We start from the raw sequence: 24,202 nt of genomic DNA, 5'->3' as shown, positions 1-24,202 counted from the left end.
CTCAAAAAAAAAAAAAAAAAAAAAAAAAAAACTTTTAATGTCAACAAGTGATAGGAGAAGAATATGCACAGTTGCAAGAAGACCTCACTCAAACCTGTAGAATACTACAGTAAAGATGTCTCACACCTGTAATCCCAACACTTTGGGAGGCTAAGGCAGGAGGATGGCTTGAGTCCAGGAGTTGGAGACCACTAGCCTAGGCAACATAGGGAGGTCCCGTCTTTACAAAATATAAAAAATTATCTGGACATGGTGGGGCACACCTGTGGGTGTTGTAGAGGCTGAGGTGGGAGGATTGCTTGAGCCAAAGAGGTTGAGGCTGCAGTGAGCCATGATTGCATCACTGCACTCCAGCCTGGGTGATAGAGTGAGACCCTTTCTCAAATAAATAAATCATGATTATTTTCACCACCATGCTATCTTCAAATCCTGGTTAGCTTAGCCAAACCTGTGTTATCACTTCAGTCTCAGCTTTCTCATATTAAAAGATGGGCTCAGCTTATTTTCCTAATTCCAATTATATAGGTTGGAGATAATAAGCAGTCTGTTAGGAGAAGCTCGCATTTGTATCAAAGTTATACCAGGTCGTCTGTGACCAGCAGTTCCATTTCCAGAATCTCATTAGAAATGAATAGTCGGCTGGGCGCGGTGGCTCATGCCTGTAATCCCAGCACTTTGGGAGGCCAAGGCGGGTGGATTACAAGGTCAGGAGATCGAGACCATCCTGGCTAACATGGTGAAACCCCGTTTCTACCAAAAATACAAAAAATTAGACGGGTGTGGTGGCAGGCGCCTGTAGTCCCAGCTACTCGGGAGGCTGAGGCAGGAGAATGGCATGAATCCGGTAGGCAGAGGTTGCAGTGAGCCGAGATCGCGCCACTGCACTCCAGCCTGGGTGACAGAGCAAGACTCCGTTTCGAGGGAAAAAAAAAAAAAAGAAATAATAGTCAGGGCTGGGCACAGTGGCTCATGCCTCTAATCCCAGCACTTTGAGAGGCTGTGGTGGGCAGATCAGTTGATGCCGGGAGTTCAAGACTAGCTTGGCTAACATGGAAAAACACTGTCTCTACTAAAAATGCAAAAAACAGCTGGGCAGATCATTTGATGCCGGGAGTTCAAGACTAGCTTGGCTAACATGGAAAAACACTGTCTCTACTAAAAATGCAAAAATTAGCTGGGCATAGTGGTGAGGGCCTATAGTCCCAGCTACTCAGGAGGCTGAGGCATGAGAATTGCTTGAACCTGGGAGGCGGAGGTTGCAGTGAGCCTCAATTGCACTACTGCACTCCAGCCTGGGTGGAGTGAGACTCTGTCTCAAAAAAAAAAAAAAAAAAAGAAAGAAAAAGAAAAAGAAAAAAATGGTCATGTTGTTTAACTGAAGTCACAAGTCTCTGATTCCAGAGAGCGTCCTGCCCCATGCCTGGAAGGAAGGAATGTGTGCTCAGAGAGACCAAGAAGAATCTAGACAGACAGGCCTTGCTGTGTTTCCCCACTCAGTCTGCTAGCATTAGATCATATCCCTTTTGTCCAATCATATTTCTCCACGTCCATACTTTGTTGAACCTACACATTAAAATGGACAATTTCCCCTGCATTTTTAGGTCTTCATTCTGAAGGCTCCCAGGTACACATTAATAAAATTTGTATGACTTTTATTTAAAAAAGAATAGGGCCAGGTGTGGTGGCGCATGCCTGTTATCCGAGCACTCTGGGAGGCTGAGGTGGGTGGACTGCTTGAGTCCAGGAGTTTGAGACCAGCCTGAGCAACATACCAAAACCCCATCTCTACTAAACATGTATGTATATAATTCTCTATTCTTGACTAGGATTTCAAAACAACAAAAAATAGAATACACTTTGGGGGGCCAAGACAGAATTGTTTTAGGCCAGGAGTTCGAGACCAGCGTGGGCAACATGGCAAGACCCCATTTCATGGTGGCACATGCCTGTAGTCCCAGCTACTCAGAAGATGGGAGGATCCCTTGAGTCCAGGGGTTCAAGGTTACACTGAGCTCTGATGGCATCACTGCATTCCAGCCTGGGTGACAGAGCCAGACCCCACCTCTATATGAAATCAAAATAAAAATAAATGTTTAAAAGTTAAAGAAAAAAAAAGAAATAGTCAGGTAGATTTGAATTTAGTGACACTGATTTTGTGTTCGGGTTCCAAGCTCTACTACTATCTGGGAATCCTTGGACTGCGTCCATTTCCTTTCTTACAGGGTTGGAGAAAGAGGTTCTAACTCTGGTTCTGGTTATTGGTTGGCATTTCAGAGAAGGTTTGTGTGACTATCCAAAAACTGTACATAAAACTTTATACTGGGGAGTCAGAGGTCAGCTAGAAGCTTAATGAGATTCTAATTAAAGGAGCCCAGGACCCAAAAAGGTTATGATCATGAATAGAGATTTTTGTGGACTCACGCCTATCCTAGATACATTCATTCCAAACTCTCATGGTGCTGTATGAACAAAGGGTGCTAAGTAGTTAAAAGCAGAGCTTAAATGTATGACGAATATCACAACAGACAAGAGAAAAGCAATCGAAACTGAATCGCAGTGAAATTACAGAAAGAAAATCCATGGCATTTAATTAGATTGCATTTTATTTAGATAAATGAAAATTTGCCCCAAACAGAACTAGGAATCAAATATTGTCTTGGACTAGAGGTAATTGCTAAGCTGGAAGCTATATTGAAAACTAAAATTTCCAGCCCTTGACTATCTGTAGTTCCAAACATCAAAGGAAAATATTGGAACAATTTATCTATGTACAGAGAGAGGCAACTCATGGGTACCATAAGCAAAACAACCTGAGGGGGAACATTTGATATTACAAGAAGTGGTGAGAGTTTACAAGTCTTGCATTGCTTTCTATTGTACATGGCTCTGTAGTAATGCCAAAAATAGCAAAATGTAGGCACTTGCTCTGACTTCTGCAGTTTACATTAGATTATTATGTACTTCATAAATTAACAGCAGCTTTAGAATTATAAAACAGTATTGTATTTCATGCTACTGTTGGTGTTCTTGTTAAAATAATGTTCTCAACGGACATAGATACAGAGCTTGTACAGAAGTAACTCTGGGCACATCCAGATAGTACAAAAAGCAGTCATGAAGCAGCTACTCATGGAATCTCAACTGTGATGGCCAGCGAGCACCTGGCCACAGGTGGTAGGAAAAGACAAACGCGGGTGGAATTTAAACAAAAACATCAATTTCCCACAAACTACACAAATCTTTAATCTGTTCAAAACAGCACAGAATGTCTTCCTGCCATAGAGAGGAAGTCAATATGAACTTGTTATAAATTGCTGTCATTTCTAAAACTCTTTAGTTGATGTTCAGAACTAGACACCAGCACTTGGATTTAAATCTCAGTTGGCCAAAAAAAAAATATATATATATATATATATATCTCAGAGGTTTTTTGAATTTGGGGATTTTAATAATGATGCATTGGTAGCTATGATATATATTTGAGAATAACTCCTAAAAGATGACTTCCAACTACAAACAAGACTATACACTGCTATCATGAGGTGTTTTACTAATATGGCCAATCCCAATTATATATGAAGTTAGATTTGTTAGCATAAAAGAAACTACTTTCAGTTTTAAAAGCAAACTTCCTTTCCATTAAAACTAGGCTTTCCAGCTAATCAGCAGTCAAAATTTAAATTTTCAAACTGGAGTACCAAGTTTGAATAAAATCTAGAAAGCTATATGCCAGGCCAGTTCTATATGTCAAGAGTAGATAAGTAACACTATTCTTTGTGTGACAATTGTCTGACAAAACCCTTAATGTAGGCTGAGGCAGGAGAATCGCTGGAATCTGGGAGGTGGAGGTTGCGGTGAGCTGAGATCGTGCCATTGCACTCCAGCCTGGGCAACAGGAGCGAAACTCTGTCTCAAAAATAAACCCTTAATGTATTAGCATGACTCATCATTTTGACATTTAAAAAATTTTCTAAGATTATTTCAGGAAAGGCATTTTTACTATTAAGCTTTCTTAAAATTTCTTTCTAGAGACATTTGTTATTGTTTGAAACCAAAAATATTAACACAAAAAAATTGACATTTTCAGGAATTACCAGATGGTAGAATTGTAGCAAGAATGTCAATCTGAAAAGCCACTGGTTTACTTCAGGAAAAGCATCTCGGCCATGGCTTCCTCTGAACACACAACTCAAACCAGTGAAAAGGGGTTTCATGTAATGACTACATCAGAAAGTTCTAGCTTATCAATCATTATCTTTATCATTCTAATGTGCTACACATATGTCCCAGGCTTCCTGGTATCTAATAAAACCAGCAAATCTAAGTGAAGCAAATATTTTATTTAAATCAGTCGTCAAATCACAACTTATCCAAATGAATGTGTTGCAACATTGTTCTTAAAAGAATGGCACAAATATGGCACAAACACAATCCAGTATCTATCAAAATACCATCTGTAAAGAACCTGACTTATTTCATGCCGTGTGTGAATTCAGTCCAGCATATAAGAGTAGAATCAAAAACTTACAACAATTCTTTTCATCATAACATATAAAACACTTCACTACTTTGCCTCAGGAGTAAGCATACTTATAGGTCCAAACAACCATAACAAGTAGGAAAAAGGATGTAAAGTTAATTTGCTACCAGAAGATAACTTCTTTCTAACCTCCACTGGGTTAGAAAGAAAAATTTCCCAATGACAACAGAACATTCTGTATGTTTCAAAATGCTTTTTAGTTTTAGCACACTCCACGTAATAGGAAAGTGACCAATTTCAGAGTACCACTAAATATGGACCTCAATCATTAGTGAATTTTAAAGAATTGTACCTTGATCAGGAATGTTACATCTAGGAAGCTTTGTTTTTCGTGGGTTATAACTGAGGCTTAAAGCTCCCCAAGGCTGCACTATGGCACATGCCCCATCATATACTGTGTGATATAAAAAGCATGTAGTATCCTGCACATTTCCTTAAACATTAAGAAAAAAATATACAATAGATACAGAAAGAGGATTACTTAAAACATACATATAAATACGTAAAGAATGATACTCCAGTTTGAGAAGCAGAACTAGGTATTGCCGACTCCAGTTCCAGGTTAAGAATTTAGGACCTTAAATCAGAATTTATATGGTTATCGAGGGAAAATAGTAGGTTGGTCTTGGAAAGAGGAAATGTTAAATGGCTCTAGCTCCTGATGAAGCCTCAGGATTGTCAGGGGCTCTCTAGAAATGAGATCAGTTGATGTGCCTGCTCTCCGATTCTCAAAGTTCTGAAATACTGGTCTTCAGTCTCAGCAGCAGCATTCATTTTCTTCTACTACTTGTCTTCACATTCTGGTCTTCCAAATAGACAATGAGTTTAACTGTAGGAGGAGGAAGAATCAGCGTAAATAAAATCTGCTTTTTCTCTCTCATTTATTAACAACAGGATAGTTGTCAAAGTGACCTAACAATACCATAGTTTAACTCCATTAAAAAAACAAAGATGGGGCCGGGCGCAGTGACTCATGCCTGTAATCCCAGCACTTTGTGAGGCTGAGGCGGGAGGATCATGAGGTAAAGAGACTGAGACCATCCTGGCCAACATGGTGAAACCCCGTCTCTACTAAAAATACAAAAATAAGCTGGGCATGGTGGCATGCACCTATAGTCCCAGCTATTCAGGAGGCTGAGGCAGGAGAATCGCTTGAACCCAGGAGGTGGAGGTTGCAGTAAGCTGAGATTGTGCCTCTGCACTCCAGCCTGGCGACAGAGCAAGACTCTGTCTCAAAAACAAACAAACAAACAAACAAAAAACAAAGATAGGGCCAGGTGCGGTGGCTCATGCCTGTAATCCCAGCACTTTAGGAGGCCGAGGCGGGCAGATCACTTGAGGTCAGGAGTTCGAAACCATCCTGGGGGAAACTCTGTCTCTACTAAAAATACAAAAATAAGCTGGGCATGGTGGCACGTGTCTGTAATCCCAGCTACTCAGGAGGCTGAGGCAGGAGGATCGCTTGAACCTGGGAGACTGAGATTGCAGTGAGCAGAGATTGCGCCACTGCACTCCAGCCGGGGTGACAGAGTGAGACTGTCTCAAAAACAAAACAAAACAAAACAAAACGAAGATGGGTTGGGCACAGTGGCTCACGACTGTAATCCTAGCACTTTGGGAGGCTGAGGCAGGAGGATTTCTTGAGGCCAGGAGACCAGCCTGGGCAACACAGCAAGACCCCTGTCTCTACAAAAAAATTTAACAATTAGCTGGGAGTGGTGGCATGTGCCTGTGGTCCCAGCAGCTATTCAGGAGACAAAGGCAGAGGCAGGCGATTTGCTTTAGCCCAGGAAGTCAAGGTTGCAGCAATCCATGATTGCACCACGGCATTCCAGCCTGGGTGACACAGCAAGGCTCTCTCAAAAAACAAAACAAAGATAGGGCTGGGCGCGGTAGCTCAAAAAAACAAAACAAAAAACAAAAAAAAGCCGGGTGCGGTGGCTCACGCCTGTAATCCCAGCACTTTGGGAGGCCGAGGCAGGCGGATCACGAGGTGAGGAGATCGAGACCATCCTGGCTAACACGGTGAAACCCCATCTCTACTAAAAATACAAAAAATTAGCCGGGTGTGGTGGCGGGCGCCTGTAGTCCCAGCTACTCGGGAGGCTGAGGCAGGAGAATGGCATGAACCCAGGAGGCAGAGCTTGCAGTGAGCCGAGATCACGCCACTGCACTCTAGCCTGGGCAACAGAGCGACACTCCGTCTCAAAAAACAAAACAAAACAAAACAAAAAACAAAGATGGGGAAGGTCTTGTATTATGTTACACTACCATAAAACTAGCGACTGCAAGTAACTAACACAATGAGGGTCGGTCATTGTATGCACTGGAAAATTTTTAAAAATACTTGTTACTACTGCTAGGGGAAAAAAATCCATTTTTTCTGAAAGAGCTATCAGCCATATTTCAGGCAGTTTAATATTAACCCATTTTGGGGCACTAGTTTTTTTTTTTTTTTTTTTTTGAGATGGAGTCTCACTCTGTCGCCCAGGCTGGAGTTCAGTGGTGCGATCTCAGCTCACCGCAACCTCTGCCTCCCAGGTTCAAGCAATTCTCCTGCCTCAGCCTTCCGAGTAGCTGGGAATACAGGCGCCCACCACCACACCCAGCTAATTTTTGTATTTTTAGTAGAGACAAGGTTTCACCATGTTGGTCAGGCTGGTCTCGAACTCCTGACCTCAGGTGATCCACCAGCCTTGGCCTCCCAAAGTGCTGGAATTACAGGCGTGAGCCAGCACGCCCAGCCATTGGAGCACTAGTTATTTTTTAAAAAACTCAACAAGCTAGTTGAGTGAACACAATGTATTTCTTATGCCTTTGGGTCAAACACACACATGTGCACACACACATGCTGCTTTATTTTCTTCTAAAGCAGTCACATTAGGGGGTAAAACGAAGCCATTCTTTTCATAACATCGATAAGACTAAATGGCATTTCAATCACCAAAAACCATGAAACTATCCTACATCTTTGAATCTAGTTGATGGTTATTTTCCTCAACTGAAGGTTCTACATGAAGGCATTAATTATTTGCTCCCAATTCCTTATATAACAAATTTGCCATCTATTGGCATAAAAGAGAAAAATTATCTTAGAAGACAAGGAAGCTTACCTGCATGATGTTTTAAGATTCTGTAAGTTCTGACTTTGCAGATTCTCTCTCTTGTTTCTGTAACTCCTCCTGTGCTTGGGGTGTGATCGCTTTATCTGATTCACTGTGCACTTTTCCTTCCTGCAATTCTACTTCCTGGGCATCTTCCTTCTCTTTTTGTTTTGGTCCATTTGTATCTGGGGACTCTTTGGTTAAGCCTCCTGAGGCATCAGTATCAGCCAGGGCTGAGTTCTGGTTTTCAGGGTCATCGACATCATCACCTTTTTCATCTTCTTTTGGTTCAACTAGTGACTTCTCTATTCTTTCTGCTAACAAGGCATGACCATCATTTTCTGGCACAGACTTTGTTCCAGCTCCATCTCCCTCTTCCTCAGATGGGAGGACGACCTCTTCCAGCTGCTGATCATTTACAGTGGAACCTTCTACCTCAACAGTCGTGGTCTTTTCTGAGGCTTCACTCGTGTCTTTGGAAATATCAGAATGTGCTTGTCCCACTGCGGTTGACTCTGACTCCTCTTTGGCTGAAGTAATTGGTGTTTCATCCTGTGCAGAGGCCTGAGGTTCCTCTCCTTCTTTCTCCGTTTCCCGTCCAGCATCCTGGTTGTCAGCTTCTATCACGTGAGCTTGCGTCTGTAACTCAGACGTCAACATTTCGGTGGCTCTTTCTTCTGTACGTACAAACTGGTCAACGGCTGTCTGAATGATGTTTTGGACAAGTTTACTGCTTTTGGTCTCAAGTTCCAAAATCCCATTTTCAGGCTGTAAATCCTCCTCGATTGCTACGCTCACTTTGACCTCCTGGCAAGCAACTTGCTCATCGACTTCATCTGACTTCCACTTCAGTGATGTGGTTTTCTCTCCTTCCAGGTCGGAACTTAAGCCTTTTTCGGTAGTAGCAGATACTATCACTGGTGTCGATTTTGCCTGACACTCGGGCCCTGTGGGCACAGCATCTTCCCCTGGATGAGCAGCAAAGTCTTCATTTTTTTCAGAGGATTTCTCTTCCAGAACTAAATGTGCACCTGCAGGCTCCAATGTTTCACCTGTTTCTAAAATGTTGACAGTTTCTCCTAAGACCTTTTCCTCCTCTGCAGCAGCTGTTAGAGTGAATGACGCCTCAGAGCTCTGAACTTGAATTTTGGTGCATACTGCCTCCTCTTGACCTGGGCAGGGAGGAGGGCTTCCTTCCAAACTGCTGACTTCTTTTGCCCCATCTATGATGGGCACATTCACTGTCTGGAGCAGCTGCTTACTGACCTCTTCAGATACGGTAACAGCTGTTTCGTGCTCAAGCTTCTCTTCATTCACATGGGTTGACTCTGCTTCTGTTTTCTCCCTTTCGACTTGAACTACCATCTCTCTCTCCACGGGGGATGCAGCAGACTTAGCATGACTCTGCAGTTCAAGAGCATCATCCTTTTTACATTCAGCTTCTTCTGTCCCTTCATCTTTAAGGGCAACTTCAGTGACCTTTTCCTGACTGACTGTTATGCCTGTGTCTATAGACCCCTCAAGTCCTTCGACAAATGGTACGTCTTTGGTTTTCTCATCAGCATACTGGCCAGCCTCTTGAGTCCCATCAGTCTTTGACAGAATGGATACAGTTTCCACCGACACCTCTTTATCTGTATGTTCTAGAGTGTCTTCCATCTTTGACTGTTCTTTAGTTTCTTCCTGGAACACAAAATTGGAACGTGCTGGAGGCCTCTCTTTCTGTGCAGGAACTGCCTCTGCTTCTGTGCCCCCTGACTGGGTACCAGATGCGACCTCATTCTCCTCATGGATTTCCACAATCTCGTCTTTCTGGGTTGTGCCTGGCGCTTCAAAGTCTGCTATGGGGGTGCTTCCATCGGTCTCACTGTCTGTAGGGGTTTCCACCGAGTCAGGGGGGATAGCCTGTTCCATCACCATCTCCTGTGATTTTACCCCAGCTAAGGTTTCGGCTTGACAAGTGGTTACAAGCTCACTGGACTCTATGCTCTCTGTGACTTCAGGAGCTTTTTCAAAGCTTTCTGGGGTGGTCTGCCCCACCACCTTCCCTTGTGTAAAAGGCTCAGTTTTTGCCTCCTGAGCATCTACTTTCAACACTACATCCGTTTCTTTCTTCAGACCCGGCGCTTCAGCATCCTCTTCTGGTCTTTCTGCCTCTGCTCTCTGCACAGGCTGAAGCGCGTCTTCTGGTCCACTGGTGCCAGGCAGCTGGGATTCCTCTTTCACTTTTTCTGCCACTGCCTGGAGGACCTCTTGAGTCCGCCTCTCTTGCTCTTCTATGTCAGGTACGCCATCTTCCACCTCCTGCACCGGAGTGGCCTCCTCTGTGGTGTCTGGGGAGTCAGTTAACTGGGAGACTGCTGACACCATTTCTGTGGTCTCTTCAGCAGCAGATGCTTCAGTTCCTTCTTCAGCACCCAATGGCCCTGCAGTTTCTGCAGCTGTCACAGCTTCAGGGGTCAATTCCACCTCACTAACGACCGTGTCTCCCCGGGCCTCTCTGTTCTCTGGCAGAGGTTCGGTAACTGCGGGGGGTTCTTCTTCTGCAATTACTTCTCTTTCCAATACCTCCTCAGTTAACGGTGCGGCTTCAGCTTCTATTTGTTCAAGAGGTTCTGTCACTGAAGCAGATATCCACGAAGGAGACCTTTCTTCAATAATGGTGGCTGCCCTCGTCCCGTCAATGACAGCCGCTGCCATCATATGAGCCTGACTCTCGCTGAGCTCCTTGGACACCTCAGCGGCTGCCTTCTGCTCGGGCTGCTCTGTGCTTTTGTGGGCTTGCTGTGCCTCCATTTTCTCCCTTTCTACAGCATCGTACTCAGACAGAGGGACCACAGCCGGGACATCAGAGTCATCTTCGTTGGCCCCTGTTGGCCCTGCGTCTTCAACAGGGGCTTGTTCTTGTTTCCCATCTGGCCTTTTCTTCCTTCGTCCAGGAATAAACTTCTTGATTGAGACCCAAGATTCTTCTTTCCCGGGTTCAGCATCTGGAGTGGAATGTTCTACACCAGACCCAGCTATGGAGTCTTCACTTTTCTCTTCCAGCTTGGACTTTGATTTTTTTCTTGGTGTGACTAACCTTTTAAATGACTCCCAGGTGGAAACGCCCTCCCCTTCGGTAGGGCTTCCAGCTTGCTCAGGGGAGGAACTTCCCTGCCCTGGATCATGTTCTTGGGAACCAGCAAGGATCCCGTCTGTCCCCGTCTCTTTGTCTTTTCCGGCCTCATCGGCTTTCTGGTTGTCTCCTCCCATTGCTTTTGGTCCCCCTTCCTCATCAGAAGAGGATCCTTTCCTTGCTCTTTTCTTAGATGAGCCCACACAAATTAAAGCTTCCCAAGATACTGAGGTATCCACCTTGCGCTTCGGTTCTTCTGGCTTTGGCTCTTCCACGCTCCCTTTCATTTCGTCTTGCATTTCAGAGGCTGCGCTCTCGGTGGAAGACAAGGTAGCGCTCTTGACCTTGTCCAGCTCATCTTCTTTATCACTTTCCGAAGGCCGTCTAACGCGCTTCTTGGGCGTCACCATCTTTTTGAATGATGCCCAGGGAGTGACACCTTCTCTTTTTTTCTCTCCATCGGAAGTAGCTCCTTCTTCAGCTTCCCCATCCTGCTGCACCTCAGCTAAGCCCTTTTCCAGACACGTGATCTCCTCGGGCTCCTCAGGGGATGAGGCAGAGCTCTCGCCCTTTTGCTCCTCGTGGCTGTCCGGAGAATCGGCTGGAACCTGAGTGTGCTCCCCTGACTCCTCGTCTCCTCCTCCTCTTTTCCCTTTCTGTTTCTTTCCAGAAAGCTTTTTTAAGCCAGTGCTGGTAAAAAGCTTCTTTAGTGGACTTCCCTGCACCTTCATTCTCTCCTGTGATGACAGCATTTCCACCTCACTCACAATGCCTTCGGGGGGTTTGGACAGCGCCTTCTCATCAGGACCGAGGTCAGCTCCCTGTGTAGGGTCCTCTCCGGAAACATCCTTCATCAGCTCCTTGGCAGGTTCGGCTTCCTGAGGTTCTGCATTCATTTCAACCAATTCTTCAGCTGGCACAGACCCTGCTGTTTCTTCCACCTCCGTTTTCTGCTCCTCGGTTCTGTCCTCTACGGTGCTGACGTGGACTTCGGCCACAACCTCTTCTTGGTGGACTTCTATTTTCTCATCAAACACTTCTGTTGCCAACGGAGCAGGTTTCTCTTCAGAAGGTCCCTGCGAGCCACTGACTTGCTCCTCTGAGGGCAGCTCGACTTTCTCATATTCAGCTGATAACCGGGGCTCGTGGGCGCTTTCTGCCGGCTCCTGTGGGTGGGCTTGCTCGGAGGCGGTCAGCTTCTCGGAGGCAGCCTCTGCCTTTCCGTTTTCTTCTGTGTCTACTTTTTCTGGCTCTTGTTCCTTTTTCTTCTCTGAAGCTTCCACTTCGTCCTCCTTCGGCTTCTTGAAACTGGTCTTTTTGCGCCAGCCGGCCCAACCTTGAGTGAAGAATTTTTTGAAGGTCGATCCCGTTTCACTGGTCACGGGACTAGTCGGAGATTCTGCAGACTTGCTGGGTTCTTTTTCTTGTTTCTCTTCTCCTTCCTCTTTGCATTCCTCCACTGCTTGGCCAGATTCGGCTGGGGGAGAAATTTCCGCTTGGCTTTGCTCGCACTTCAGGGTCTCTTCAGGTTTTTCTGTAGATTGTTTGGGTTCGCTTTCTTTGGATGCTGCTTCTCCAGCCCCAAGGCTGGGTTCCTGGTGGTCGCCAGCCCCTGCTGCTCCTTCTCCTTCATCTTTTTTCACAGTGAGTAGCTGGACAGTGTCAGGCTTCTCTGTCTTATCCTTTTTCACAGTGAATTTAAAGCCAACAAACTTAAACACCTTCTTAAATCCAATATCATTAGCCTGGGACTCAGTGGGTTGTGTTAGCTCTTCTAAATTGCTTTCTGAAGAAGGAATCTGTTCGATTATTTCGGGCATCTCCTCCTGCCCATCATCTGTGACGTCGTGAACAACCGCTGACTTAGCAGCCATCTCCTTATCGGAGTCTCTTTCGCTCACATCTTCAGAGTCTCTCTCACCAACTATTAACAAAGAGGGGCGGGAGGTGGGGAGAAGAGAAAAGGTGATTACAATTCAAGAAAATTGTTTTTCTCAGACAGGGCCTCACTCTCTTGCCCCGGCTGGAGTGCAGTGGTGTGGTCTCGGCTCACTGCAGCCTCAACCTCCCAGGCTCAAAGAATCCTCCCACCTCAGCATCCCGAGTAGCTGGGACAACAGGCACATGCCACCATGTCCAGCTAAGATTTTTATTTTCTGTAGAGATGAGATCTCACTATGTTGTCCAGGCTGGTTTCCAACTGCTGGGCTCAAGTGACCCTCCTGACTCAGCTTCTCAAAGCGGTGGGATTACAACCGTGAGCTACAGTGCCCAGCCCAAGAAAATTAACTTTTTTTTTGAGACAGAGTCTCACTCTGTCTCCCAGGCTGGAACGCAGTGGCACGATCTCGGCTCACTGTAACCTTTGCCCCAGGTTCAAATGATTCTCCCACCTCAGCCTCCCAACTAGCTGGGATTACAGGCGTCTGTCACCATGCCCAGCTAATTTTTTTTTTTTTTTTTTTGAGACGGAGTCTCGCTCTGTTGCCCAGGCTGGAGTGCAGAGGCGTGATCGCGGCTCACTGCAAGCTCCGCCTCCTGGGTTCACACCATTCTCCTGCCTCAGCCTCCCGAGTAGCTGGGACTACAGGCACCCGCCACCACGCCTGGCTAATTTTTTTTTTTTTGTATTTTTAGCAGAGACGGGGTTTCACTGTGTTAGCCAGAATGGTCTCGATCTTCTGACCTCGTGATCCACCCGCCTCTGCCTCCCAAAGTGCTGGGATTACAGGTGTGAGCCACCACGCCCAGTCAATTTTTGTATTTTTAGTAGAGGAGGGGTTTCACCATGCTGGCCAGGCTGGTCTCGAGCTCCTGACCTCTAGTGATCCACCCACCTCAGCCTCCCAAAGTGCTGGGATTACAGGCGTGAGCCACTGCGCCCAGTGAAAATTAAATATTTTAAAAATATGACCAATTAATACTTTCTTTAATGCCAGGCAATTCAAGGATAAAGTGAGATTTTACAGAGATTTGCAAATCTTAATAGATTAATGTCTACTTCTTTCCAATGACCTTCAAAAATTCAGGTTCAAAGAGAATTATCTGCTCTTTTTGTTGCTTGTTAAAGGGAAAGTTGACAAACTTAACTATCAAAAAATTAGTTCCACATAAGTAGTCATGGCACCTCTAAGAGTGAGTCAACCAGGTAGTCTATCTTCTGTTGCAATGTAAGATGGAATCCCACATCACACCCATATTTTAAACAAGAATCCATCAAGTTTTAGATATAACTTCCCACTTAACAGGAAATATAGGATTTGAGGAACAAGCTAAAGAACAAACAAGTATCTACACAAATCTAAAGAAGGGGACATTCTATGTGGTAACTAAGTCCGACCTCAACAGGTCCCCAAAAGGGACCAGAGCTCTTTGGAGAAATTCCAGGCTGGGTCAGAGGACGTATGAAGAATATTTTGTTGTGACAGGAGATACTCAAAAGCTGATGGAGGTGTCAAAAGGACACAAGAAATGGCTTGAAGGGGCTCCCAATGCCCAAACTTTGAAGCATAGAAAAGAATAATGGATCCTTTGTAGTTTATGAGAGTGACCATTGGGTGTTCATGTGCAATGTGTGCGTTGTTACCACGATGGCACATTACTCGTCTGACGTGAAAAAGAAAAAGAAAGAGAATAATGACATTGATGAGTTACAACACATTGAATAAAAAAAGAATCCATGAATCAAGAGTGATACTAAAAAAGGTAAATCAGAAGGGACCACTTCTTTAAGGAAAAAAAATGTCAATAAATATAGATATAACTTCCACTTTGATCCTCAAAGTCATTATTGTTAGAATTTTAGATTTAGAAAATCACAATTTACAGACACCATTTTAATAACTCATTCAGTCAAGGATCATACTGATAAAACCATCAGGTAAAAGGCTGTCAGGAAACATACATTCAGAATACCAACATACAGATTACTTAATTTCAAAAAAATGTCCTTGACAATGGAGAAATCTGGCAGGCACCACCTTAACTAAGTGATCACATTGAACATCCTCAATAATGGGACAGATGCCATCGCGCTTCCTGGTGTGAAGCACTGAGAAGGACAAGAATTCATCTACGTGGCATTCCTGACCAAAAGGTTTAACGGCATCTAATCACAACGACAAAACCAGACAAATCCACAATGAAGGGCATTCTGCAAAACAACTAGCCTGGCCTGAAATGTCAATGTCACAGAAGGACGAAAATCCAGCAGAAACACAAAAGGATTGTCTGCAGGTAACTTTCAAATAGCTTGGTGGGTGGTGGAGCGGATGATGTGGCTTTCCATAAATGGTGAATTAGGTCAAGTGTATATAAGTGTTTACTATATTTTCCCGGGTTTGTAATTTTAAAATCATGGAGGAGAAAAGTCAAGTCAATGTGATTTAATGGGGGGAAGTAGGGGGGAGATGTATTGTGTTAAATTAAGAGATTTAAGGAACACAACAACCAGAGGTACCTGGCATGATCCTGAATTGGATATTTGTTAGGGAAAAACAGCAGAAGGACGTTTTTGGGTCTTCTTGGGAAATACTGAGTATGAGATTTGCGATTAGATGAGATGAATTTTAATTGAAATAAAAGGGTAGAGATTTGACTGCAGAAAGCAGGTTACCAAACAGTATATACAATGACCTCATTCTGGCTTAAAAACAATTGTCTCTTCTTTCTCTATCTCTCTCTCTCTCACACACACACACACACATACACACACATCCTTCACATATGATCTCTGGGGGATGCGAATGTCATTTATTTTAGTTTTGCTTGTCTGAATTTTCTTTTTTCTTTTCTTTTTTTTTTTTTTTTTTTTTAAGACAGAGTCTCACTGTCGCCCAGGCTGCAGTGATGTGATCTGGGCTCACTGCAACCTCCACCTCCCGGGTTCAAGCGATTTTCCTGCCTCAGCCTCCCGAGTAGCTGGGACTACTGGCATGTGCCACCACACGTGGCTAATGTTTGTATTTTTAGTAGAGATGGGGTTTCACTATGTTGGCCAGGCTGGTCTCGAGAACTCCTGGTCTCAGGTGATCCGCCCGCCTCAGCCTCCCAAAGTGCTAGGATTACAGGCCTGAGCCACTGCACCCAGCCTCTAATTATCTATATAGGACATATATCGATTTTTGTACTAAACAAAAAGGTCAATTAAAATGGACACCAAAAAGATCTTAACAAAAACTGCAAAAATATACTTAATGTTTTAAGCACAAATTGAAGGTTAATAATTATAACTAGCCAGGCACAGTGGCTCATGTCTGTAATCCCAGCACGTTGGGAGGCCGAGGCGGGAGGATCACAAGGTCAGGAGATTGAGACCATCCTGGCTAACATGGTGAAACCCCGTCTCTACTAAAAATACAAAAAATTAGCCGGGCGTGGTGGCAGGCGCCTGTAATCCAAGCTACTTGGGAGGCTGAGGCAGGAGAACGGTGTGAACCTGGGAGGTGGAGGTTGCAGTGAGCTGAGATTGCATCACTGCACTCCAGCCTGGGCAACACAGCAAGACTCTGTCCCAAAAGAAAAAAAAATTATAACTAGTACATACACCAAGACTTAGAACACAGCAATGAATACTTGAAATGCAGAAATATTTAGAAATATAGAATGCTTCCTGAAATCCATACATTCCTTCCAATTATATAATCTTATTACTCTGAAAACAATTTAATTTTCTTATTTGTGAAATATTACAAATCTATGTCTACAAATTTCCATCATACCACTTATTTGGTTTTATTTTGAAACTGAACCCCAGAAAGTCAAGTAAAAAACTAGGCTGGGCGTGGTGGCTCATCCCTGTAATGCCAGCACTTTGGGAGGTCCAGGCAGGTGGATCATTTGAGGTCAGGAGTTTGAGAGCAGGCTGGCCAACATGGTGAAACCCTGTCTCTACTAAAAATACAAAAACCAGCCAGGCATAGTGGCAGGTGCCTGTAGCCCTAGCTACTCAGGAGGCTGAGGCAGGAGAATCGCTTGAACCCGGGAGGCAGAGGTTGCAGTGAGCCAAGATCACACCATTGCACTCCAGCCTGGGTGACCGAGCGAGACTGACTCAAAAAGCAAATGAACAGACAAAAACAACAACAACAACAACAATAAAATGCCTAAGGTACCCAACCAAGTCAGGGCAAGAGTGTGACCTAGAGATTTTTTTTTGTCCTTGTACCTTGTTATTCTCTAAGTTAAGCTAAAGTTCTTGTTTTCTTTTCAAATATTGCTAGATTTTTGGATATTCATAGATGAATAGGTTATCTGGGCCTCTTATTCTTCAGAGACTCAATAAGGGCCTTTGTTTCAGTGGTGATGCCATAGAGTCACCATCTGTAACAGCTTCGATAATCAGCAAGGCTCATTTTTTTCTGCCATCAGTATCTAAGGTAGCATTTAAAACAAAACATTTTAGTTTTACCTCTGAGAACTAAACATTTCAGATAGCGAAGAAGATTTCACGAAAAACCCAAGAATCTCATTATTTTGATCTAAGGCACACTTCCTAAAGGATTTCCCTTTTTCCTTTATAAAATACACATTTGTGACCAACATTAGACTTAACAAACAATAAGGAAAAATTAAACATTCATATTAAACTTTGAAGCAAATATTCAAAGAGAAAGAAAAGTCCAGACATCTACGATTTAAACTTCTTCTACATTTTAGATATATACACTCTTCCCATTGTTTTTTAAAGCATGTATAGTATTCTGAAATAAGAAAATGCTTTAAGTTTCTGTTTGTTCTTATTATAAACTGACATTGTGATGAATTTGTTTATAGTTAAATCCAAAGGTTTCTTTAAGTGTATTTCCATGAACTATTTCTTTTTTATTTTTTTCTTTTTTTGAGCCAGTCTTCGCTCTGTCGCCCACGCTGGAGTGCAGTGGCGCGATCTCAGCTCACTGCAACCTCCACCTCCTGGGTTCAAGTGATTCTCCTGCCTCAGCTTCCCAAGTAGCTGGGATTACAGGCGGCCGCCACCACGCTCAGCTAATTTTTGTATTTTTAGTACAGATAAGGTTTCACCATGTTGGCCAGGCTGGTTTCAAACTCCTGACCTCAGGTGATCCGCCTGCCTCAGCTTCCCAAAGTGCTGTGATTACAGGCGTGAGCCACCATGCCTGGAGGTCACAAAAGAACTTTTTGCAAACACTTCTAATGCAATTTAAGAGATGCGACTTTCCTTTTGAAAAAGTTGGATAAAATAATTGGAAATATACTAGACAAAAAGAAAAATTCCAATAACAAACTCTATTCTAGTATGATTTCACTAGTACAGAATACAAACATAAATTACATATCCTGCCAGCAAGCACGTGATTAAACAAACACTCATCAACCTCCCTGGAATCAGAAAATGCAGACATGTCGCTAATACAGGAGTAGAAAGCTGGTGTCACACAACCATTTCCCCCTCACTATTTTCCCTCCACTCTTAAATCTGTGTTACTGTTGGAAACATTTCTGTTTCATTCTGAAAGAGCTGAAATGTTTATAGACAGAACTAGGGAGATAAAGGTTCATGAACCAGCTGCCAGCAGGCAGAACAAAACAGCCATTGGGCTGGGCACTATGGCTCACACCTGTAATCCCAGCATTTTGGGAGGCCGAGGCAGGCGGTTCACTTGAGGTCAGGAGGTCAAGACCACACTGGCCAAAGTGGTGAAACCCCATCTCTACTAAAAATACAAAAATCAGTCATGCATGGTGGCGCATGCCTGTAGTCTCAGCTACTTGGGAGGCTGAGGCAGGAGAATCACTTGAACCCGGGAGGTGGAGGTTGCAGTGAGCCAAGATCACACTACTGCACTCCAGCCCGGGCGACTGCCATCAGTATCTAAGGTAGCTGTTACTGAAGAGCTATTGATAGTTCAGTATAGCTTAACAATAATCAGATGTTCTCTTTATAAAGAGTGAGTTATGAGTTGAACACATAATAAAACGTATATAGAAAAATTTTAAGTTGTAACTGGTCAACTAGTCTGCAGTCTCTTTTGACCTAAGTAATCCTAAGAGCTACAATTGTCAGAACAATCTTCTGGCGCCTCTGCGCTTTGTGCTTCACCCTGATTTCGGCCTCCACATATCCTCTGTGCTGGGGCAATCTACACATTCCATACAAGATACCTGCTAAGCAAGGCCTCCTAAAATACCGCTTCTATCACATCACCAGGCTGTTGACTCCTAATGGCTCCAGGGCCTAGAGACAGTCTTCTAACCTACCTAGCCTGGCAGGTACCTATATCTGTACCCGCGCTGTTGAGATCCTGACCCCAAAACACATGCGATCGTGTGGCCCCCCACTGGGCTTGGAACCCGCATTGAAGCCTAGACCGTACTTCCCAGCCTGCCCCATCACTGGGCTCCACACTCCCCGTGGCGAAGCCCAAGTGTTGAGGCCTGTTCCATTCTGTTCTGTGTCCCACACTTTGCTGGCCTCCAGGCCTCACAGTGAGGGCAACTTTGCTAAATCCTGGTGACTTTTTGAGGCCTAGGTCATCCTCGACCTGCCCTGCCGCCCACCTCCCCAGGTGACCGCAGCCACAGCCATGTCCATTCCAACCCCCCGACTCCCCTTTCAAGCCAGAGTCTTCCGAGGGGTGTCCTCTGGGTGGCAGGAAGTGGGGCCCACCCTGGGGCATCCCTGGGGTTGCGGCTGTGTTAAAGTGTTTCTCTCACATCTCCCTGTTGGAGGTAGGCTGCTAGCGCAGAGCGTTTTGGCACCTATGTCACGGGACCCAGAACGAGGCCTTGCCTTTCTGGGGCTGGGGGCCTGGGGCAAGATCAAGGGCAGCGGGCGGCTCTACAGCCTGGGCTGGGATGCCACGGGCGCAGGCCCTTCCCGACCTGTCCCTGAGCGCCTTGGCCAGTAGAGAGGCTTTCCCAAGCCTGGGACGGGGAGAAAGGAGGCTGGAAAACCCACACACCCATCTCAGGCCAGTCCTAAGGGACAGTTGGTGGCCCTCGGGATTCCGCGTCCACCATCGCCGCGGGGCGAACTGCCGCTTGGGGGCACGTGCTACTCACTGCAGAGTTTACTCCACCAAGGCATGGCGCGCGCAGCCCTCCGGCAGGGGCAGCCCAACAGCGGCCCGCGAGGCCCAGCGCGCCCCTGCCGGCTGCCATAGCTCGCGAAAGCCTGGGCCCGGGAAGCCGGCAGCGAACGTCACAAAGGACGCAGCCTCCCCGCGCCCGGCGCCAGCCCTCGACCTCCCAGGAAACCCCCGGGGGTCCTGCGGACCGCCCCAGTGGGGTCTCTTCAAACCATCCTGCTAACCAACTGCCAAGCCGCCGCTGAACTTCCCTGACATTTAATTTCAACAAAAAGGGCCTCGAGGCCTGGCGCGGTGGCTCACGCCTGTAATCCCAGCACTTTGGGAGGCCAAAGCGGGCGGATCACATGAGGTCAGGAGTTCGAGACCAGCCTGGCCAACATGGTGAAACCTCATCTCTACTAAAAATATAAACAAATTAGCCGGGCGTGGTGGCACATGTCTGTAATCCCAGTTACTCGGGAGGCTGAGGCAGGAGAATCGGTTGAACCCGGGAGGCGGAAGTTGCAGTGAGCCGAGATCGCACCACTGCATTCCAGCCTGGGAGACAGGACAAGACTGTCTCAAAAAAAAAAAAAAAAAAAAAAAAAAAAGGAACAAAAACAAACAAAAAGGACCTCGACAATGGAGAAATCTGGCAGGCACCACTTTAACCAAGTGATCAGACTTATCCTCGATAATGGAATAGATGTCATTGTGCTTCCTGATGTGAGGCACTAAGAAGGACAAGAATTCATCTTTGCAGCACTGCTGATCAAAATGTTTAACGGCATCTAATCACGAGGAAACAATCAGACGAATCCACAGTGAAGGACGTTCTGCAAAACAACTAGCCTGGCCTGAAATGTCAATGTCACAGAAGGACGAAAATCAAGCAAAAACACAATGGGGTTTTGTATGGCAATGGCCAAGGCATGATGGAACCTGCTCGTGGGTTTGGCTTGGTTGTAAAGACCTTTAAGTTCTTGAGTATTCGCCCATGTGAGTATCCGCCCATGTGAGTATCAGTCAAGTTCCCATCACAAAGCCATCACTTATAGAGCCTTACGGTCTAGAAGGTGGAGCTCACCTGCTCCCTCCAACTGGGACTTCAAAAATAGTCATCTGTGAGAATGCAAATGGACAACCACTTGGGAGGACAGTCTGTGGTTTCTTTTCATACTGAACATACTCTTACCATATGATCTGGCAATCATGCTCCTTGGTATTCACCCAAATGAGTTGAAAATTTATGTCCACACAAAACATCTGCACACAGATGTTTATAGCAGCTTTATGCATAATTGCCAAAACTTGGAAGCAATCAGATGTCCTTCAATAAGTGAGTGGATAAAGTATGGTATATCCAGAGAACAGAATACTATTCAGCACTGAAAAAAAAAAACTACCACTGGGCGCGGTGGCTCATGACTGTAATCCCAGCGCTTTGGGAGGCCGAGGTGGGTGGATCACGAGGTCATGAGTTCAAGACCAGCCTTGTCAAGACGGTGAAACCCTGTCTCTACTAAAAAAAAAAAAAAAAACAAAAAACAAAAAAACAAAAAAACAAAAATTAGCCGGGCATGGTGGTGGGTGCCTGTAATCCCAGCTACTCGGGAGGCTGAGGCAGAGAATTGCTTGAACCTGGGAGGCAGGGCTTGCAGTGAGCTGAGATCGCGCCACTGCACTCCAGCCTGGGCAACAGAGCGAGACTCTGTCTCAGAAAAGAAAAATTAGTTATCAGGCCATGAAAATACATGGAGGGAATTTAAATATATATAGCTAAGCAAAAGAAGACACTCTGAGGAAGATACACAATGTATGATTCCAAATATATGACATTCTGAAAAAGGCAAAACTATGGAGACAGTAAAAAGAGCAGTGGCTACCAGGGGTTGGGGGGAGGAAGGGATGAATATGTGAAGCACAGATGATTTTTATGGCAGTGAAGCCATTCTGTATGACACTGTAATGGTGGGTACACATCATTATGTATTGGCCCAAACCCACAGAAGGCACACCACCAAGAGTGAGCCCTAATGTAAACTATGGACTTTAGGTGATAACCATGTGTCAGTGTAGGTTCATTGATTGTAACAAACGACCCATTCTGGTGGGAATGTTGATAAGGGTTGGGGGAGGCTATGCAGACACTGGGGCAAGGCACACATGGGAATTCTCCGAACTCTCCACTCAATTTTGCTGTGAACCTGAAACTGCTCTTAAAAATAGTCTATTTTTAAAAATGGTCATATGACTTGACCAATGTCATATAGGTGTGTGGTATCTCAGGAGGGCCAAAGGCTGGCTGGGGAGTGCTTAGAGTGAAGGCACTAAAGAAGCAAAATACACAGTCTGTCTTTTTGAAAGAAAAGTCAATTTCATACATTTTTAAAGCATAAACGTTCTTATTTTCCATAAATCATTACAACTTTTTATAGTTCATAAGCGCCACTTACGGCAAGAACAAGTATTTCGATATGTCAGCTCCTACACTTAGATGGAAAAACTGCTTTATGTCTAATGTGGACAGCAATTTGAATTCTATTTCAGTGTGAAAGGCAGAGTTTATTCATAGTTACAGTCATGCATCGTTTTGAAAAGGAAAGAGTGCATACATCCTACCCACCCACTCACAGATAGTGATTCAAAAGATCACCCGAGCATCATTTTACAACCATCAAAGTGAAAGCTGGGTAAAGCAAGAATCGTAAGGGTGCTAAAGTGCTAAATGGAGGGGAGGGGAGGATATTTATATGCTTATTGTTGAAAGGGAGGGAGAAAAGCCCAATTCTACAGTGGAGAAATTGGAAAACACCTTAACATCAGCCTACAAGGGACAGATGGACACTGCGTGCAATACCCTGAGAAGGACACAACATCACCTTTGCAGGATTCTGGCTTAGAATGAATAACCTATGGCCAGGTGCAGTGGCTCACGCCTGTAATCCCGGCACTTTGGGAGTGTGAGGTAGGCAGATCACCTGAAGTCAGGAGTTCGAGACCAGCCTGGCCAATATGGCGAAACCCAGTCTCTACTAAAAATACAAAAATTAGCCGGGCGTGGTGGTGGGTGACTGTAGTCCCAGCTACTCAGGAAGCTGAGGTGGGAGAATCGCTTAAACCCGGGAGGCGGAGGTTGCAGTAAACCGAGATCACGCCACTACACTCCAGCCTGGACAACAGAGCAAGACTCCGTCTCAGGGGAAAAAAAAAAAAAAGAATGAGTAACCTAACCTAAATTGATTTAGGCAAAAGAAACATCAAATAAGGAATGAGTAGAAATGGGGAGAGAACTTATACTTTGAACATATCAAAGTCTAAAAGACAAAAGCTATAGAAGTCTTCCAGATTAAAAGAAGCTGAAAAGACAACAACAACACAAAATCTCTGACCCTAGGGTGGATCTTGTAATGCAGAGAGGAATGCTTTAAAATGGACATAATTAGATTAACTGACAAAATTAGAAGCAAATTATAGAAAAGTTCTGTAATAACGTAAATGTATGGTATTGAGAACTGTCAATAACTCTACTGTGGTTATGAAAGGGAATATCCCTATTCTTGGAAAATACACACTGAAATATTTAGGGGTAAAGGACCATGATGTATGTAACTTACTTTCAAATGCTTCCCTATTTTTTTTTTTGAGACGGAGTCTCGCTCTGTCGCCCAGGCTGGAGTGCAGTGGCGCAATCTCGGCTCACTGCAAGCTCCGCCTCCCGGGTTCACGCCATTCTCCTGCTTCAGCCTCTCCGAGTAGCTGGGACTACAGGCGCCCGCCACCACGCCTGGCTAATTTTTTTGTATTTTTAGTAGAGACGGGGTTTCACCGTGGTCTCGATTTCCTGACCTCGTGATCCACCCGCCTCAGCCTCCCAAAGTGCTGGGATTACAAGTGTGAGCCACCGCACCCGGCCATTTTTTTTTTGGTTTTTTTTTTGAGACAAGGTGTCCCTCTATCGCCCAGGCAGGAGTACCATGGCGTCATCTTGGCTCACTGCAGCCTCCGCTTCCAGGGCTCAAGCGATTCTCCAGCCTCAGCCTCCCGAGTAGCTGGGACTACAAGTGTGAGCCACCAACTCCTGGCTAGTTTTTGTATTTTTAGTAGACACAGGGGTTTCGCCATGGCTGGCCTTGAACTCCTGAGCTCAAAGCAATCCGCCTCAGTCTCCCAAAGTGCTGGGATTACAGGTGTGAGCCACTGTGCCGGGCCTTCTTCAGTGAATTTATTAATATATCTCATACCTACGTGAGTTATAACAGAAGCCTGTGGGCTGATGTTTGTTTTGTTTTCCAACAAAAACAGAGTAAATATAGCAAGTGAGGGAAAATGTTGACAATATCCCACTATTTGGGATAGGTGAATCTGAGTAAAGGGTATGGGTGTTCTCTGTATTCATTTTAGTTATCCA

At 44.9% G+C, this 24,202-nt stretch overlaps 1 protein-coding gene and 1 pseudogene across 4 annotated transcripts in view; one reads left to right on the top strand and one right to left on the bottom strand.

The window, feature by feature from the left end:
* Nucleotides 1-2,580: 2,580 nt before the first annotated feature.
* The window catches only part of AKAP12 (A-kinase anchoring protein 12), a 119,199-nt gene continuing 97,577 nt past the window's right edge, over nucleotides 2,581-24,202 (bottom strand). For all 4 annotated transcript variants that reach the window (XM_030809844.1, XM_012506025.2, XM_030809845.1 and 1 more), the window contains 2 exons: nucleotides 7,654-12,686; nucleotides 2,581-5,369 (listed from right to left, as the gene is read on the bottom strand). In XM_030809844.1, the coding sequence (XP_030665704.1) occupies nucleotides 7,666-12,686 (5,021 nt within the window). In that variant the 3' untranslated portion in view covers nucleotides 2,581-5,369; nucleotides 7,654-7,665. The remainder of the gene's footprint in view (nucleotides 5,370-7,653; nucleotides 12,687-24,202) is intronic.
* On the top strand, nucleotides 14,289-14,374 carry LOC115834600 (annotated as a pseudogene).

Source organism: Nomascus leucogenys, chromosome 3 (genome assembly GCF_006542625.1).
Source record: "Nomascus leucogenys isolate Asia chromosome 3, Asia_NLE_v1, whole genome shotgun sequence".
Lineage (NCBI taxonomy): Eukaryota > Metazoa > Chordata > Mammalia > Primates > Hylobatidae > Nomascus > Nomascus leucogenys.
Note: the sequence above shows the minus strand (reverse complement) of the source record. Positions and strands in the feature narration are given on the sequence as shown.